General features: G+C 45.9%; 1 protein-coding gene across 1 annotated transcript in view; it reads right to left on the bottom strand.

Moving 5' to 3' along the window:
• Positions 1 to 3,381: 3,381 nt before the first annotated feature.
• Cfap99 (cilia and flagella associated protein 99) overlaps positions 3,382 to 16,498 on the bottom strand; it is a 93,081-nt gene continuing 79,964 nt past the window's right edge. Inside the window, exons 12-16 of the mRNA XM_045161261.1 lie at positions 8,105 to 8,246; positions 7,702 to 7,853; positions 6,378 to 6,583; positions 3,624 to 3,786; positions 3,382 to 3,480 (exon numbers count right to left, since the gene is read on the bottom strand). Of these exons, the coding sequence (XP_045017196.1) occupies positions 3,382 to 3,480; positions 3,624 to 3,786; positions 6,378 to 6,583; positions 7,702 to 7,853; positions 8,105 to 8,246 (762 nt within the window). The remainder of the gene's footprint in view (positions 3,481 to 3,623; positions 3,787 to 6,377; positions 6,584 to 7,701; positions 7,854 to 8,104; positions 8,247 to 16,498) is intronic.

The raw sequence follows: 16,498 nt of genomic DNA, 5'->3' as shown, positions 1-16,498 counted from the left end.
GTACCCATGCAAAACCAGATACACAAAGTAGCACATGCATCTGGAGTTCATTTACAGTAGCAAGAGACCCTGGTGTGCCCATCCATTCTCTCTCCTTGCAAATAAATAAAAATAAAATTCAGGGACAAAAAAACAAGGGGCCATGTGGTACACACATTTAATCCCAGATCGCTGTGAGTTCAAGGCCAGGCTGAGAACGGAGTGAATCCCAGGTCAGCCTGGGCTAGAGCAAGACCATACCTCAAAAAAGGGAGGGGAGCTGGAGAGATGGCGTAGCAGTTAAGGGGCTTGCCTGCAAAGTCTAAGGACCCATGTTTGACTCTCCAGATCCCACATAAGCCAGACACACAAAGGTGAGGCAAGTCCAAATTCACACATGCCCAGTAGGTGGCACAAGCATCTGGAGTTCAATTTCAGTGGCTGAGGCCCTGGCACACCAATTCTTTCTCTTGCTAAAATAAAAAAATAAACAAGCAAATAAAATATTTTTTAAAAAGAGCCTTGGGCTGAAGAGATGGTTTAGCAGTTAAGGTGCTTGCCTGTGAGGCCTAAGGATTCAGGTTTGATTCTCCAGGTCCCACTTAAGCCAGATGCACAACATGGCACATGTGTCTGGAGTTTGTTTGCAGTGGCTAAAGACCCTGGAATGCCCATTCTTTCTCTCTCTCTTTAATAAATAAATAAAAATAAATCTTAAAAAAAAAAAGCATGTTGGAGGGATGGCTTAGCGGTTAAGGTGTTTGCCTGCAAAGCCAAAGGACTCGGGTTCAATTCCCCAGGGCCCACATTAGCCATATGCACATGGGGGCACACACGTATGGAGTCCCTTTTGCAGTTGCTAGAGGCCCTGGCACACCCCCGGCCCTTTCCCTCTTTCTCTGTCAAATAAATAAATAAATAAGTATCTTTAAAAAAAAAAAAAAAAAGAACCTATAAACAAGCCAACTATGGATACAGAGATACATTTGGCCATCAACCAACCCCACATAGCATCTATACAGGCCACAATTTTAGAGAATACTCTCAGGCCTGCTTTCTCAGCCATGACAGGACAGGTGAGGGGACCTTACTGACTACCAAGTAGCATTGTTGTATGTTGTCAGGTGTTTTTCCTCCAGGCCTAACATGAAGCCTTCTTGAGGTCAAGAATGCTTTGGCCTAGAAGCTATGGCAAGTTTGGAGCAGAACAATACTGTGATACCAAGTAGTGATAATAGAACTATTGACAACTCCCAAGGAAATGGAGTGCAGGATCACAAGAACCTCACTTGGAATTCCAACAATTGTTTCCGCTTGCCCCACCCCCGCTGCAAGTGGTCTTGGGAAAAAGTTAGATTATATACTATACGAAGGTTGACTAAAAGGGGGACTCCATGATGCAGCTTCCATGAGGTTGCTATCTAGGATGGAGTGGGACTTTGTGGCGATGCAGCTGCCCTTAAGTCACCCAAGTTCCTGTAAGTAACCCCTCACCTTGTTCTGTAAGTAACCCCAATAAACTCATTAGTTTACCAAAATTGGTTTTGGTGTAATCTTACTTGTGGTCTGTTGTCTAAGCCCTATCTGGGGTGAATAAATGTGTGTTTGTGTCTCCCCTGGGGAAGAGTTTCCCACAGTGCAGAAACATCCAGGGTTTGTTGGGCTGCCCAGTGGCTAACCTAGTAAATGAAAAGTAACCTCCTTCCTCTTGTGCCAGTGCTCCCTTCAGGCAGCTGTGCAGACATGCCCCCCTGCAGGAGTTGTGTCCACAGGAGCATGTTCAACCAAGAACAGTGACACTGCCTTGTGCTTGAGACTGGAACTGCTACCAGCCTGGAGATGTGATAGGTAACATGTGTCTGAGTCTAGCACACCCTAATCACCCTACCTTTGACTTACCAGTTATAGGAGCTAAGAACCACCCCCCATTGAAACCCCTGGGGCTCCCAAGAAACTCTTTACAAGCATTTTTTGAAAGTATTTATTTGCATTTGTGTGCACACACTTCCCAGCATCTCTTGCTACTGCTAAAGAATGCACTTCCAGGGCTGGAGAGATGGCTCATTGGTTAAAGGTGTTTGCTTGCAAAGCCTGACAGTCTGGATTCAATTCCCTACTACTCATGTAAAGCCAGACACACAACGTGGCACATGCATCTAGAGTTCAGCTGCAGTGACAAGTAGTCCTGGTGTGTCCATGCTCTCATTCTCTCTCTCTCCATACAAATGAATGAATAAAATATTTTAAAAAACTGGAATTGAACCTGAAACATCAGGCTTTGAAAGCAAGTGTGTTAAACTTCTGAGCCATCTTCCCAGACCCAATGAAAGACTCTTTGGATAACTCATCATCAAAATATTCCCTCTGTGTTAAATGAAATGGGTTTGCATCACACAACAAAGAGTAAAGGGACTGTTAGTTTTATTAAATTAAATTGAATCTGCTGTCAACTCTCTCACCTTAGTTTGTGGCCAAGTCCTGGAATTTTGTTACAATTTTGAATACTGGGGTAGGACTGATCTTTGAGTCTGTTCTTATCACTACTAGGATACCCACCTTCTTAGGCTGAAAGTACTTTGGGGCACAGCCTCCCCAGCAGAAATACCATCTTCTTTGCAAGTCCAAGGAGGATGGAAGAAGTAGTCTGAACAACTATCCACCTACAAGTTTCTCCTTATGGCTCCCACCCCATGACTTGCCTCCATCCTCTCCTTCCAGTGAGACAAATCACAATACAACTTTATTCAGGCTGTTTCATGCAAAACTGTTGTCAAAGGCATGCCTTCCACAGACCTAGTTAGAATATATTTGCCCAGGAAACAGGCACTCTGGGTCAGCTGGTGCCCCCAGTGTCCCTAACTTTGTTAAATCCAGGCCCTGTTGGTGATGCTGATGAAAGGGCTCTGAAGTCACCGAAATTTTGCTCTGAGTCCTGGCTCTGTGCACAGGTTCACTTCTGAGCACAGCTGGTCTCATCAGTAGAACAGGAGTAGACGCCAGTTGCTTAGTGCTGGGATGGCTGTGACTACATAAGGCCGGTTCATAGTTGGCCTTCGCGCACAATCCCACTCTACCTATCATGGGCTTTCCAAGAGAATCCATGCTCCAGGCAGAGGGTATAGAGATCTCCGCCCTCGAGGCAGTACCTTGCTGAGGCCTTGCTGGACATAGGAAGGGCTAGGTTTAGCTTATAAAAATGCAAGATTCCAGAGAAAGAGCAGACAGCTGCTTAGTGTTTCTGGAATACCGCGGTAGCTGAGCATCAGCCTTTTCTAGGACAACCCTGCGGGGAGCTAGCTGGGGAGGGGGGAGGGAGGGGGCGGGGATTGGACTGCGCCCGGAGCGCGGGGGGGGGGGGGACGAGGGAGGGAGGAGCAGCGGTGAGGGGATCGTTGGGCCGGCTCAAGCGGCCTCCAAGCGGTGGTCCCCCAGCTGCTGCGCCCGCAGCCTGCGCTCGAGGCTCTGCTCCAGCTGCAGCCAATGCTGCGCCTCCGCGGGTGCCTGCAGGCGGGCGGGCGGCCCTTAGCTGGGAGTTCCAGCCGCGGGCCCAAGCCACTCCCCCAACAGCGCGCGCCAACGGATTGGTCTCCCCACGCCCTCGGGCCCCCGAACTGAAAGGACGCCAGCTTTCGTGGCCCGCTCACCCCCTGCGGGCGGCTCACGGCCCGCGGCGCAGACACTTGCGGCTGGGCGGTGTGCCGGCGGCGCTCTGCGGCCCGCTGCTCGATCCGGCGCCGCAGCTCCAGCACGCGCTCATCCTGGGAGGGCGTCCCGGGAGCCGCTGCCTGGGCTTTCTTCTCTTCCCACCTGCACAGCGACAGCGCGGGCTAAGAGGCCGTGGGAGACCCGGGACCAGACGTCAGCGACACTGAAAAGAGTTCGCGTAGGATTCTGCCATCACCTTTACCTTTTTCAATTATTTGTGTGAGAGTGGGGGGAACAAAAATCGAGAGAATGGGCCCGCCAGGACCCCTAACCACTGCAAACGAACTCCAGACGCATGCCCACCTTGTACATCTGGCGATACATGATCTTGGGGAATCGAACTCAGGTCCTTAGGCTTTGCAGGCAGGCTACATAATGTTTAAAAAGGTGGGGGGGGGCTGGAGAGATGGCGCAGCAGTTAAGGCGAGCACCTGCAAAGCCTAACGACCTGGGTTCATTCCCCAGTGCCCACGAAAAAAAGCAAGATGCAGGATTTTTGTCCTAACTAGAGTTCTGTTGCTCCAAGCATGGCAGCTTCCCGTTCTATGACTCCAGAGAAGCCCTTCGAGCCATCACAGCCCCCAGTTATTCAGGGCTTTAGCCCCACTGTCTACAGCAACCTAGAAAGCTTCAAAGAAAAGTTCATTCGCAAGACCCATGAGAACCAATGGAATCCACAGGCTGTCTGGGTACGGAGCCGCCCTCACCTAGGGCCTCTACTGCTTCCACTGGGGCCACAGCTAGCGCTCCCAGATCACGGTGCGCACCCGGAGGGCTTCAAGGTCATGGCCACCTTGTTGAGCTTGGCCACCTTGGCTAAAAAGTCTCGACCCTGAGCCTACTGCGGTGCCTCTAAAGCTCTACGGAGATCATTCCAAAATTCGGGAGCAACCAACACCCCTACCAAAAGACTTCCTCAGTCCTTCCCTTACAATCCCCTGTTGCTGGAGAAAAAGGCCGATTGTGACTTAACAGTTTTCAGAAATCCCAGGCACGCTTCAGTTTGGTTGGCAGTCTTCTCTTTCTGCCTCATCCCCTCTACTTCTTATTTAATAAACCCTTTATCTATTTACCAAAAAGCAGTGATGCATGCCTTTAATCCCAGCATTTAGGAGGCAGAAGTAGGAGGGTCACCATGAGTTTGAGGCCACCCTGGGACTACTTAGTGAATTCCAGTTCAGCTAGACCCTACCTCGAAAAAACAAAAACAAACAACAAACAAAATAAAACCAGATGCACAAAGTGGTGCATGCATCTGGAGTTTGTTTACAGTGGTTGGAGGCCCTGAAGCACCCATTCTATCCGTCTATCTGTCTCTCTTCTATCTATCTATGCTTGCAAATAAAAATTATAAAGTATTACATGATGCTGTCCCACCCAGAGGTGAAGACTGCTAACACTGTTTTGTAAGTCTTTGCACAGGTCCAATCACAGTTCTTATTCCCTGCAACTTTAATACAAGTGTACATCAAAGTGTGGACAGAGCAGGGATGGTGGTGCCCACCTTTAATCCCAGCACTTGGGAGGCAGAGGTAGGAGGATTGCCATGAGTTCAGGGCTACCCTGAGAGTACATAGTGAATTCCGTCAGCCTGGACTAGAGCAAGACTCTACCTTGAAAAAACAAAAAGTGTGGGCAGATTGCATGTTTTTGGTGGGGTGGGAGTTGTCCAGAAATTTTTTGTTAGCTATAGTTGGGGCCTAAGAAGCACCCTGACACCAATCAGTGCATTTGGGGTCTGCTAAGGTAAGGCCTGTAACAACTAAGAAGTGATTTGCTTTCTGAGATGTGTGCCACTCTGGGATCTGCTGTGGCTAGCCAGGCAAGGCCTCCTCTGAATTGGAGCCAGGGCAACAGCTGCTCAGAGGGCCAGGAGTAATGAATTCTCTCCTACTGACAATGAATGAGAGTGTCCTTTCTCTGTTCATTCCTCTCCAATCCTTCACAGGCACCCTTGGAGTTCCAGGATGCTCTGCTATCATAGGACTGGTTACCATCTCCTCTGCAACAGCTGTGTCTCCTTAGGAAGGCATAGTTGGTTAGAAAACCATGGGACAGCCACATTAGACTTAATAGTTAACAGTGTTCCCAAGCAAATAAAATGTGTTGCATGGTGTGTGGGTGGGTGTTGTGCATATGTGTGCATGTGCGTGCATGCTATATGTTAAGTAGATCCTGGCTTAAAAGGGAAATAAATAACAATCTTTTAAAATCTTAGCAGTCTTGGGATGTTTAGAAGTGTGAATGCAGACAGGATATTTACATGTTGGATATTTTGGTTACTTTCACTAGCTGTGTCATGGGGCTATGGTTATGTAGGACAGTCTTTTTTTAGAAGATGTTCACTAACTACAGTGATCTGGAACAAAGCATCTGATGCCTGCAACTACTTCCAAATGGCTCTGAAGACAAACTGCTAGCTAGCTAGATAAAGCACGTATGGCAGAAAGATTGCTCATGACATAGGTACAAGTGGCTGTGTCTAGGTCCTAGGCATTGAAGCTATAGCTTCAGAATTTTCTACAATTTCTGCATGCCTGACAATTGTCTCCTAAAATAAAACTGAGCAGAATTATTATAAAGGACCTGCCTGCCCAGGGGCTGGTAGTTGTTGTAAGAGTACCTACCAAGCACAGCAGGCTTGCTGCTTATTCCTCACCTGGAGGTGTCCTCCCTGGGACTCAGGTACCCACCTCAAGGCCGCAGTTCTCCCCATAGCTGCACGGCACAGCGAGATTTGCTCCAGTGTGTTCTGCAGCTCCTGGCTCTTGGCACGCTTTCCCTGGTTGATTTGATCCCGCTTCTCCTCTTCCTCTCGCCTCTGGGTCTCTCTCAGCATGGCCAGTCGCTCTCGCAGTTCCACAACAGACATCTCCCCTTCCAGGCCATATCCTGGGATCTGCCAAGTGGCAAGGAGACCCTAAGCCGGCAAATGTACAGGCCAGTCTCTCCTCACTCAAGAAAATCTTTCCTGTGTATCAATTTACCTATACAATATCCCCCATGAGCATCTCTAGCCTGGAGCCCTACACCTTGTATGAGACTGGCTGGATTTCTCGACTGGTTTCCTCTCACCCCTTGGGGCTAGGTGAGCACTGAAAGCTCACCAAAAGCTAGCTCCTAAAGCATCCTAATTCCCCTCATGCCTGCCAGCCTAATCCCACCCTGCCCTGCAATCTCCCTCTGGCTCTCCTTTTAGCCTCTGGCTCTGATGTTTCACTTTTGTACACCCGGTGTCTTCCTATGCCTCTTCCCACCAGTCCTAGGATCACTCTTCTCAACATGCAGCTAAGCCTACCTCTCCTAGCCTTTCACATGAGCTCCAGCTCTGTTGTGTAGATAATTTTCCTCTAACTTGAACTATTCATTCTTGGAGCAAGGAGGGAGGCTTCTATGACTTAGGAAGTAAATGAATCTTAGAAGATTCAGGAAATTCATGCAATTTACAAAGCTCAGGTAGCTTGTGCAACTACAGAGCTAATGATGCTTATGAAACTTACCAGGCTCAGGAAGCTCAGGAAGTTAAGAGCTCATAAGGTCCGCCCCCTAAGGTTATATAAGTGTTCATATTCACCCCAGTGAAGAGACTCTTGGGCTAGCTGACTGCCTGAACATTGTGTAAGAAGCTCCAGGGCTTCAGCTTTCATGCACTGTCACCCGTATTGGGAAGCCCTTTGCAGCGAGGAGCTGCATTCGAGTCATCCCTGTTCCTGTAAGTAACCCCTTGTCTACGTTCCTATAATTAATTAATTATGGGGGTTAATTATCAGGGATGAATAGACATTTATTCATGTCTCCACACAAGAAGCTCAGCACTTGTCTTGCTGCAGCACACACTGTATGGTAAGTCCACGGGTGGTGGTACCTAATGTATGCTGAGGCCAAGGGTGGTGGTACCCAAGTGGCCAGTGGATTTTGAGCAGTACAAAACCTACCTGTGGTTTTGGTGGGAATTCTACACAAATGGGTACCACACAAGGAAGCTCCATGAGAGTGTGGTCTCAGGGGTCACCTCACCTGGGTCAGGTCCACCAGCTTGCCCTTGCGTGTAGGCTGTGTCTCCAGTGCACGGAGCCGGGCGATGACCTCACAGCGCCGCTTCTGCTCCTCCTTAGCTTCCTCCGCGCTGCGCTGCAGTAGGTCCCGGCTCTCCTCCATCAACTCCTGGACTTAGGGACCAAGTAGGGTGCTGATGCAGCCCAGTGAGTGGTTGGATGGGCTTGAACAGTGGCCATGTCCCCTGTTCATGCCATCAGCTCAGTGAAGCTACATGGGAGGGCTGCCCAGCCCTACCTTGCCCACCAAGGGCATCAGCCCTCACTGACCACAGTAGCTTGCGCAGGACAGGATGCTAGCCCAGGAACCAAGAAAGGCACAATGGAATAGGGCAGGCCTCATGGCACCTGACTCCCTCATATACCTATCTGCCGTCTGCTCTTCACAAGCTTCATCTGTGCCAACTTGATGTTCTTCTGTGCCTCAATGACCTGCTCCACCAGCTCTTTCATGGACTTGTCCTCTTGGAGGCGCCTTTTGTCGCGCTGCAGCATTAGTTCAGCCATCTGCTCAGATAGAGGACCACTACCATGAGAACTGGGTGTGGGCCCTCCCTCCCTTCTTGTTCCAGTCTTGCAGCACCCTGAGATCTTGGGAGTTATTCAGTCAGCCTTGGCCAGAGTCATCCCAGGGCTGGCACTTCCTGGAGGGCCCAAGTTTCTTGGGGTTAAGCCTGCTTGGAAAATTCTATCTCTCCAATGAGGCTAAACTAGCTGACCAACAGGCCTGTCTTCACACAACCATGCCCAGCATTTTACATGGATATTGAGGATAAATCTCAGGCTCTTTTTTTTGCTGCTGATGTTGTTGTTTCTTTGTTTTTTCAAGATAGGGTCCCACTTGAGCCCAGGCTGACTTGGAATTCACTATGTAGTATCAGGGTAGCCTCAAACTAATAGTGATCTTCCTGCCTCTGTCTCCCTAGTGCTGGGATTAAAGGCATATATAACCATGCCCAGCTCCACCCCAATTTTTTAAAAAATTATTTTTTTAAATATTTTATTATTTATTTGAGAAAGACCGGGAGACATAATGGGCATGCCAGGGCCTCCAGCTGCTGCAAACAAACTCCAGACACATGCATGCACCACGTTGTACATCTGTCTTTATATGGGTACTAGCAAATCAAACCTGGGTCCTTAGGCTTTGCAGGCAAGTACCTTAACTACTGAGCCATCTCTCCAGCCACCCCCCCCCCCCGGCCAAAATTTCTAGATTTTTTTTTTGTTTGGTTCTGAGGGTGGGAACCCAGGTTCCTCATGTGCCCTATCTCTGAACTGTATCCTCAGCCTAATTTTTGAAAAGTTGTAATAGGTTGGAGAAATGCTTATGTGAAAATATGAGATTAAAAAAGTAACTACTGAAGCCAGGAGTGATGGCAGCTGCCTTTAATCCCAGCACTCAGGAGAGAGAGATAAGATAATCACCAGGAGTTTGAGGCCACCCTGAGACTACATAGTGAATTCCAGGTCAGCCTGAACTAGAGTGAAACTCTACCTCAAAAAAACCAAAACAAACCAACCAACAAACAAAAAAAGTAACTACTGGTTTGGAGAGATGGCTTAGTAGTTAAGGTGCTTGCCTGCAAGGCCTAAGGCCCCAGGTTCAATTTCGCAGTACTCACATAAGCCAGATGCACAAGGTGGTGCATGTGTCTGGAATTCTTTTTGCAGTGGCTATAGGCCCTGGTATAACCCTTCTCTCTCTATCTCTCTTTCTTTCTCTCAAAATAAGTAAGTAAGTAAATAAGTAAAATATTAAAATTTAGTGAGTAGGCAACATTCTTTTAAAAAAGTAGCTATTAAAATACATAGAGTCATTGTTATTTGTTTTGTTTTGAGACAGGGTCTTACCATGGAGTTCAGACTGACCTCAGATTCCTCCTGCCTTAGCCTCCCAAACACTAGGATGACACAATGCCTGTCTCCAGTAAGTAAACAAAGAGTAAAGAAAGTTGCCTGGGTATCTACTTGAAGATCTTCACTGCAAAGCCAGCCCGCTTTCTAAGTTCTAACTCAGAAAACATACTCTAATATTTACGACAAGCTGAAAGCCAACATAATACTAAATGGTGAAAAACTGGAAGCTTTCCCACTAAAATCAGGAACAAGACAAGGGTGTCCACTGTCCCCACTTTTATTTAATATAGTTTTGGAAGTCTTAGCCATAGCAATAAGGCAAGAGACACACATAAAAGGGATACATATTGGAAAGAAAGAGATCAAATTATTATTTATAGATGACATGATTCTATACATAAAGGACCCTAAAGATGCTACCAGAAAACCGTTAGAGCTAATAAACATGTATAGCCATTGTGGTGGTTTGAATAGAATAGATGGCCCCCAATATAGTTAAGTTGTTTGTTTGTAGTTTGCATGTGCTGGCTACCTGGCTGGAGGCAATGTCACTGGGTGATCTTAAGGTGTGGTGGTGGGTTTCTGATTTCAATCTAAAGATTTGCAAAGTGTGCTTAGCTGGAGTTCCTGAAGTGTGCTTTTGACCTTTAGGCTTGTACTTCTTTCTCTCTGCTTGGGCCTGTGAAGGCAGGCCAGCTTCTTCTGCCATTATGGAACTTCCCCTGGATCTGTAAGCTTCTATAAATCCCTTCCTCCATAATTGTGCCTGGTCTGAAAGTTCATCTCAGTGAACCTGAAGCTCTCTGCTACAGAATTTGGTACCGAGGAGTGGGCTGAGATGAACCTGACCATGTGGATGTTGATCTTTTGGAACCTTTGTTTTGTAGGAATAGGCATGGACTTGGTGCTTGCAACTGAAGATGTCTTCTGGAGTGGTAAGCCAAATTTTATGGACTATTATGATCAGAGTTTGAGAATGCTAAGTGCAGACAGCATTAAACTTTGAGGCTTGGCTTATAAGCTTTCTAAGGGGAAGGAAAGACTGCAGAGGACTTTGTTGGAACTGGGCTACTGGCATAAGGACTTGCTGTGTCCTGCTGCCCAGGCCCAGAGAGTTTGATCAAGGTTAAATTTGTTATGGACTAATGTGCTTGGCTAGAGATATTGGACTGAGAGACTTAAGATTTTAAGCTGGAAAACTTTAAGCAAGTTAAATTTACTGGCACAGAGACTGGCTTTAGATTACTAAAGCTGCTATTTTCAAACACATTAGCAATCTTAAAGCAAGATGGTCTAATTGCTTTACCATGGAAAGGATGCCTGAGGAAAAAGTATCATAGAAATGCAAACACTTTTGGAAAGAGTTGATTGGAGAAGGAACCTGCTTTTCAAGGCTATGATTTGTTTCGTCCCTGAATTAAAAATATGGCTGTGTCCTACAAACCTGGTATTGGTTTCAGAAGCATGAAAAATGCGAGGAGAGGTCATAAATTGCACATGCTTGCAGGAGCTGCCACTGAGACATGGCATGAGGCAGGGCCTGATGCTCTGATAGGCTGAAAGAGCCTTTGGAAAATGTGAGGAGTGGTCATGAATTGCACATGGTTCCAGGAGCTGCTGCTGAGATGCAGCATGAGACAGGGCATGATGCCCTAATAGGCTGAAAGAGCCATTGGAAGATGGCTCATGGTTTGCATGAAGACCTCAAGAAGTTTTGGATATACCAGGACTGTGCAAGGGCTACCATGGAGTGCACTGTTGGCCCGAGATGGAAGTGTTCCCCTGATACTCTGCCCAGCTGGAGGGGTGGAATTGGAAAATCTGGAGACTGTCAGTCTTGGAATTGAACTGCAGAAGTTTGATGCTTGTTTGATGGTGGTTGAGTTTGCATTGTTTTACCCTCTCCTTGCTGTGCCTTATACCAGTTAAAAATGTTTACTCTGTGCCTTTATATGTTAGAAGTGTTTAACTTGTTTGATTTTACAGGTCTTAATATCTTAAATTGGTAGAGACTGTGGAGACCTTTGAAATTGAACTGAGTACAATTTACAATGTGTAATGGTTATAAATATATTGGGGGCCAGGGGTGGAATGTGGTGGTTTGAATAGAATGAATGGCCCCCAATATATTCAGTTGTTTGTTTGTAGTTTGCATCTGCTGGCTACCTGGCTGGAGGCAATGTCACTGGGTGATCTTAAGGTGTGGTGGTGGGTTTCAATCTAAAGATATGCAAAGTGTACCTAGCTGGAGTTCCTGAGGTGTGCTGTGGCTTTTGACCTTTAGGCTTGTACTTCTTTCTCCCTGCTTGGGCCTGTGAAGGCAGGCCAGCTTCTTCTGCCATTATGGAACTTCCCCTGGATCTGTAAGCTTCTATAAATCCCTTCCTCCATAACTGTGCCTGGTTCATCTCAGTGAACCTGAAACTGTCTGCTACAGCCATGTAGTAGGATACAAAATAAACACACAGAAATGAGTAGCCTTCCTATATGCTAACAACAAACACACAGAAGATGAAATCAGAGAAGCACTCCCATTCACAACTCACAATTACATATATATATATATGTAAAGTACCTTGGAATAAACCTAACCTAGGAAGTGAAGGACCTCTACGATGAAAACTTTAAAATGCTCAAGCGAGAGATTGTAGAAGACACTGGGAAATGGAAAGACATTCCTTGTTCTTGGATCAGAAGAATCAGTATTGTGAAAATGGCAATCTTACCAAAAGCAATCTACACATTTAATGCAATCCTCATCAAAATTTCAGTGGCATTCTTCATGGAAATAAAAAAAATCCAAAAATTCATTTGGAAGCACAAAAAAAAAAAAAAACCCTCGAATATCTAAAACAATTTTGAGCAACAAAAATAAGGCTGGTGGTATCACCATACCTGATTTTAACCTATACTACAAAGCAATAGTAACAAAAACAGTATGGTACTGTCATTAAAAACAGATATGTAGATCAGTAGAACAGAACAGAGGACCTAGATGTAAGTCTGGTAGTGACAGCCACCTGATATTTGACAAAAATGCCAAAAATACTCATTGGAGAAAAGACAGCCATTTCAGCAAATGGTGCTGGGAAAACTAAATATGTTTCTGTAGAAGGATGAAAATAGATCCTTATCTCTCTCCATGCATAAGAATTAAGTCCAGGTGTAGAGGCACACACCTTTAATCCCAGCACTCAGGAGGCAGAGGTAGGAGGAGCAACGTGAGTTCTAGGCCACCCTGAGACTACATAGGGAATTATTCCAGGTCATCCTGAGCTACAGTGAGACCCTACCTCAAAAAAAAAAAAAAAGAATTAAGTCCAAATAGATCAAAGACCTTAATATCAGACCTGAAACTCTGAAACTGCTAGAGGAAAAAGTAGGGGAAACCCTTCAACATACTGGTCTTAACAAGACTTTCTGAATATAACCCCAAATGCCCAGGAAACAAAACCACAGATTAACTGCTGGGACCTCATGAAATTACAAAGTTTTTGTATGGCAAAAGACACTGAATAGAGCAAAGAGGCAACTTACAGAATAGGAGAAAATCTTTGCCAGCTCAATATCTAGGATATACAAATAACTCAAAAAATTAAATAATAAGAAATCAAACAACCCAATTAAAAATGGGATATGGAACTAAATAGAGAGTTCTCAAGAGCTGGATGTGGTGGTGCATGCCTTTAATCTCAGCACTCGGGAGGCAGAGGTAGGAGGACCGCCATGAGTTCAAGGCCACCCTGAGACTCCATAGTGAATCCCAGGTCAGTCTGGGCTAGAGAGAAACCCTACCTTGAAAATCCAAAAAAAAAAAAAAAAAAAAAAAAACAAACCCACAGATGGCATATAAGCATCTAAAAATTGTTCTACATCCCTAGTCATCAAGGAATGCAGATTAAAAGTATGTTGAGATTCCATTTCACTCCTGTCAGATTGGCTACCATCATGAAAACAAATAACCATAAATGCTGGCAAGGATGCAGAAAAAGAGGAACCCTTTTATACTGTTGATGGGAATACAATCTGGTCTAGTCATTCAGTGATTCAGTGTGGATGTTCCTGAGACAGCTAAAAATAGATCTACCATATGACCCAGCTATATCACTCCTAGGCATATATCCTCAGGGCTTGTCGCTCAACCATGTTTATTGCTGCTCTGTCCACAATAGCTAGGAAATGGAACCAGCCTAGATGTCCCTCAACTGTTGAGTGGATAATGAAGATGTGGCACATTTACACAATGGAGCTCTACTTAGTGGTAAAGAAAAATGAAGTTATGAAATCTGCAGGAAAATGGATGGACCTAGAAAGGATTATACTAAGTGACGTAACACAGGCCCAGAAAGCCAAATGTCACATGTTCTCTCTCATATGTGGATCCTAGCTACAAATGGCTGGACTTCTGTGTGAGTAGGAAGAAAACTCAGTATCAGAGGCCAGTAAGCTAGGAAGGAGACATAAAGGGAATAGAAAGGGAGGGAGTGGGGGACTTAATAAGATGGTATTGTATATATGTAAGTAGAAGAACAGATTAATGGGGTGAAAAGGCCTAAGTGAGGTCAGGGGAAGAGACTGAATAAAGGAAAGGTAGAGGAAGGGGTAATCAAAATCTAAGAGGATATAAATAAGTCACATAGAAACCTACTTTTTTGGACAATGGAACACTCAGGAGCCATAGATTGTTACTAGAAAATTTTCAGTGCCAGGATGGGATATCTTCCAGTGAATTGTTGGCCATGGAGTTCCCTGATGCCCCCAAAACATTACAGGTCATTGTTGAGGCCCTTGGTTTCCCACCAGGAATAGATGGTAAGACCAAATTGCTGAAGACCCCATGTACTTGGGCTGCAATATTACTGAGAAATTCTGCTGGAACTGAGCTGAAAACCTCCTCCATGCAGACTAGCTGACAGAAAGCTGGAAAAAGCCATGCTGCATGCAGTTGAATGGGAAAGAGAAAAGTCCAGTGAAGATACTCCACAGTGCACATGCAAATATAAATTTAGCCAGCCAGGCCAAATGAGCCAATGGGTGCAACAGTGGCATGTCTGTCACTGGGGAAACCAACTGCCCTCTAGTTTGACTGGAGGCCTGCTCTATGGGAGGGAATACATTCCTAATACTGAAAACCTACAACAGGAGTAGTCATGAGCCCTAGGGGTGTAACGTCTGCTGCTGTCTGGATAAATATATATACTATGCTCACTAAACTGCCCAGTAAGTACTTCTCTTAATGTTCATACCCTTATATTAATGCTACTCTCTTTTTTGGTTAGAGAATCTTCTCTTTTCAGATGGCAATGACCTTGGGATGACTCAGAAGGCATCACGGTGCTGAGAAGTGACAGAGGAGTGCTGTTGCAGTCATATTCGCCTTGCTGATAGAGATCACCCAACCAAGAGCAGTTTGTGGGAAAAAGAGGTTTATTTTGGTTTACAGGCTCGAGGGGAAGCTCCCTGATGGCAGGGGAAAACGATGGCATGAGCAGAGGGTGGACGTCACCCCCTGGCCAACATAAGATGAACCATAACAACAGGAAAGTGTGCCAAACACTGGCAAAGGGAAACTGGCTATAACTCCCACGAGCCTGCCCCCCAAAATACACTGTCTCCTGGAGATGTTAATTCCCAAATCTTCATCAGCTGGGAATCTAGCTTTCAGAACACCTAAGTTTATGGGGGACACCTGACTCAAACTACCACAAGTGCTCAGCACTGAAATATCTCTTTCACATTTTCCAAGTCTCAGGGTCCATTGTGGAAGAGGTGGCAGAAAGAATGTAAGAGCCAAAGGAAGGGCAGGACTCCTTACAATGTACTCCTCCAGACACAAAATGGCCTGGATATCCATGAATTCACAGTGTCTGTCACTATCTACACAAGACCATCACAATAGGAGGAAAAGATCATAACATCAAAATAAAAGAGAGCCTGATTGAGAGGGGTGAAGATATGATGGAGAGTAGAGTTTCGAAGGGGAAAGTGGGGAGGGGGAGGGAATTACCATGGAATATTGTTTACAATCATGGAAGTTAGGAAAAAAAAAAAAACAACATAATCTAGCCAAGCATGGTGGCACAAGATTTTAATCCCAGCACTGGGGAAGCAGGGGTAGAAGGATCACAGTGAGTTCGAGGCCAGCCTGAAACTACACAGTGAATTCCAGGTCAGCCTGGGCTAGAGTAAAGCCCTATCTCAGAAAAAACAAACAAACATAATAGTTATTTTCTTCTTTCTATTTTTTTCCCCTGTTTTTTAGTTTTTTGAGAGTGTCTCACTGTAGCCCAAGCCAGCCTGGAATTTACTACGTAGTCTCAGGCTGGCCTCACCTCCCAAGTGCTGGGATCAAAGGCATGCAGCACTATACCTGGCTTTCTGGCTATCTCTTCTTTGGATGCCAGTTTTCCTAACACTCTGGGCTTTCTCATTGTTTTCTCAATAGAACCACCTTTGCTTTACTCAATAAGAGAGATACTTGGTCCTACACTACAGGCCCTCCTCTCCAAGCAGAGTTTCGGGGAACCCTAGCCTGTCTATACAGACTTCAACCAGGTAACAGAGGACCATGGTCCATGGTAATAGGGTAGCTGAGTGCTTCCTGGGAGTGAGGGAAGAAAAGCAGTCTCATGATCAGCCAGTAGTCTCTTAGCTCTCTCAATTGGGCACAGATCCATAGGGAAAGCACTGACTGTCCACATACGTTAACAGGTACCCAATAGGGGACTATAAAAGCAGGAAAAAAACATGGCATCTGCTGGGCGTGGTGGCACATGCCTTTAATCCCAGCACTTGGGAGGCAGAGGTAGGAGGATCACCGTGAGTTCAAGGCCACCCTGAGACTACATAGTGAATTCCAGGTCAGCCTGGGCTAGAGTGAGACCCTACCTCAAAAAACA

Source organism: Jaculus jaculus, chromosome 11 (assembly GCF_020740685.1).
Source record: "Jaculus jaculus isolate mJacJac1 chromosome 11, mJacJac1.mat.Y.cur, whole genome shotgun sequence".
Lineage (NCBI taxonomy): Eukaryota > Metazoa > Chordata > Mammalia > Rodentia > Dipodidae > Jaculus > Jaculus jaculus.
Note: the sequence above shows the minus strand (reverse complement) of the source record. Positions and strands in the feature narration are given on the sequence as shown.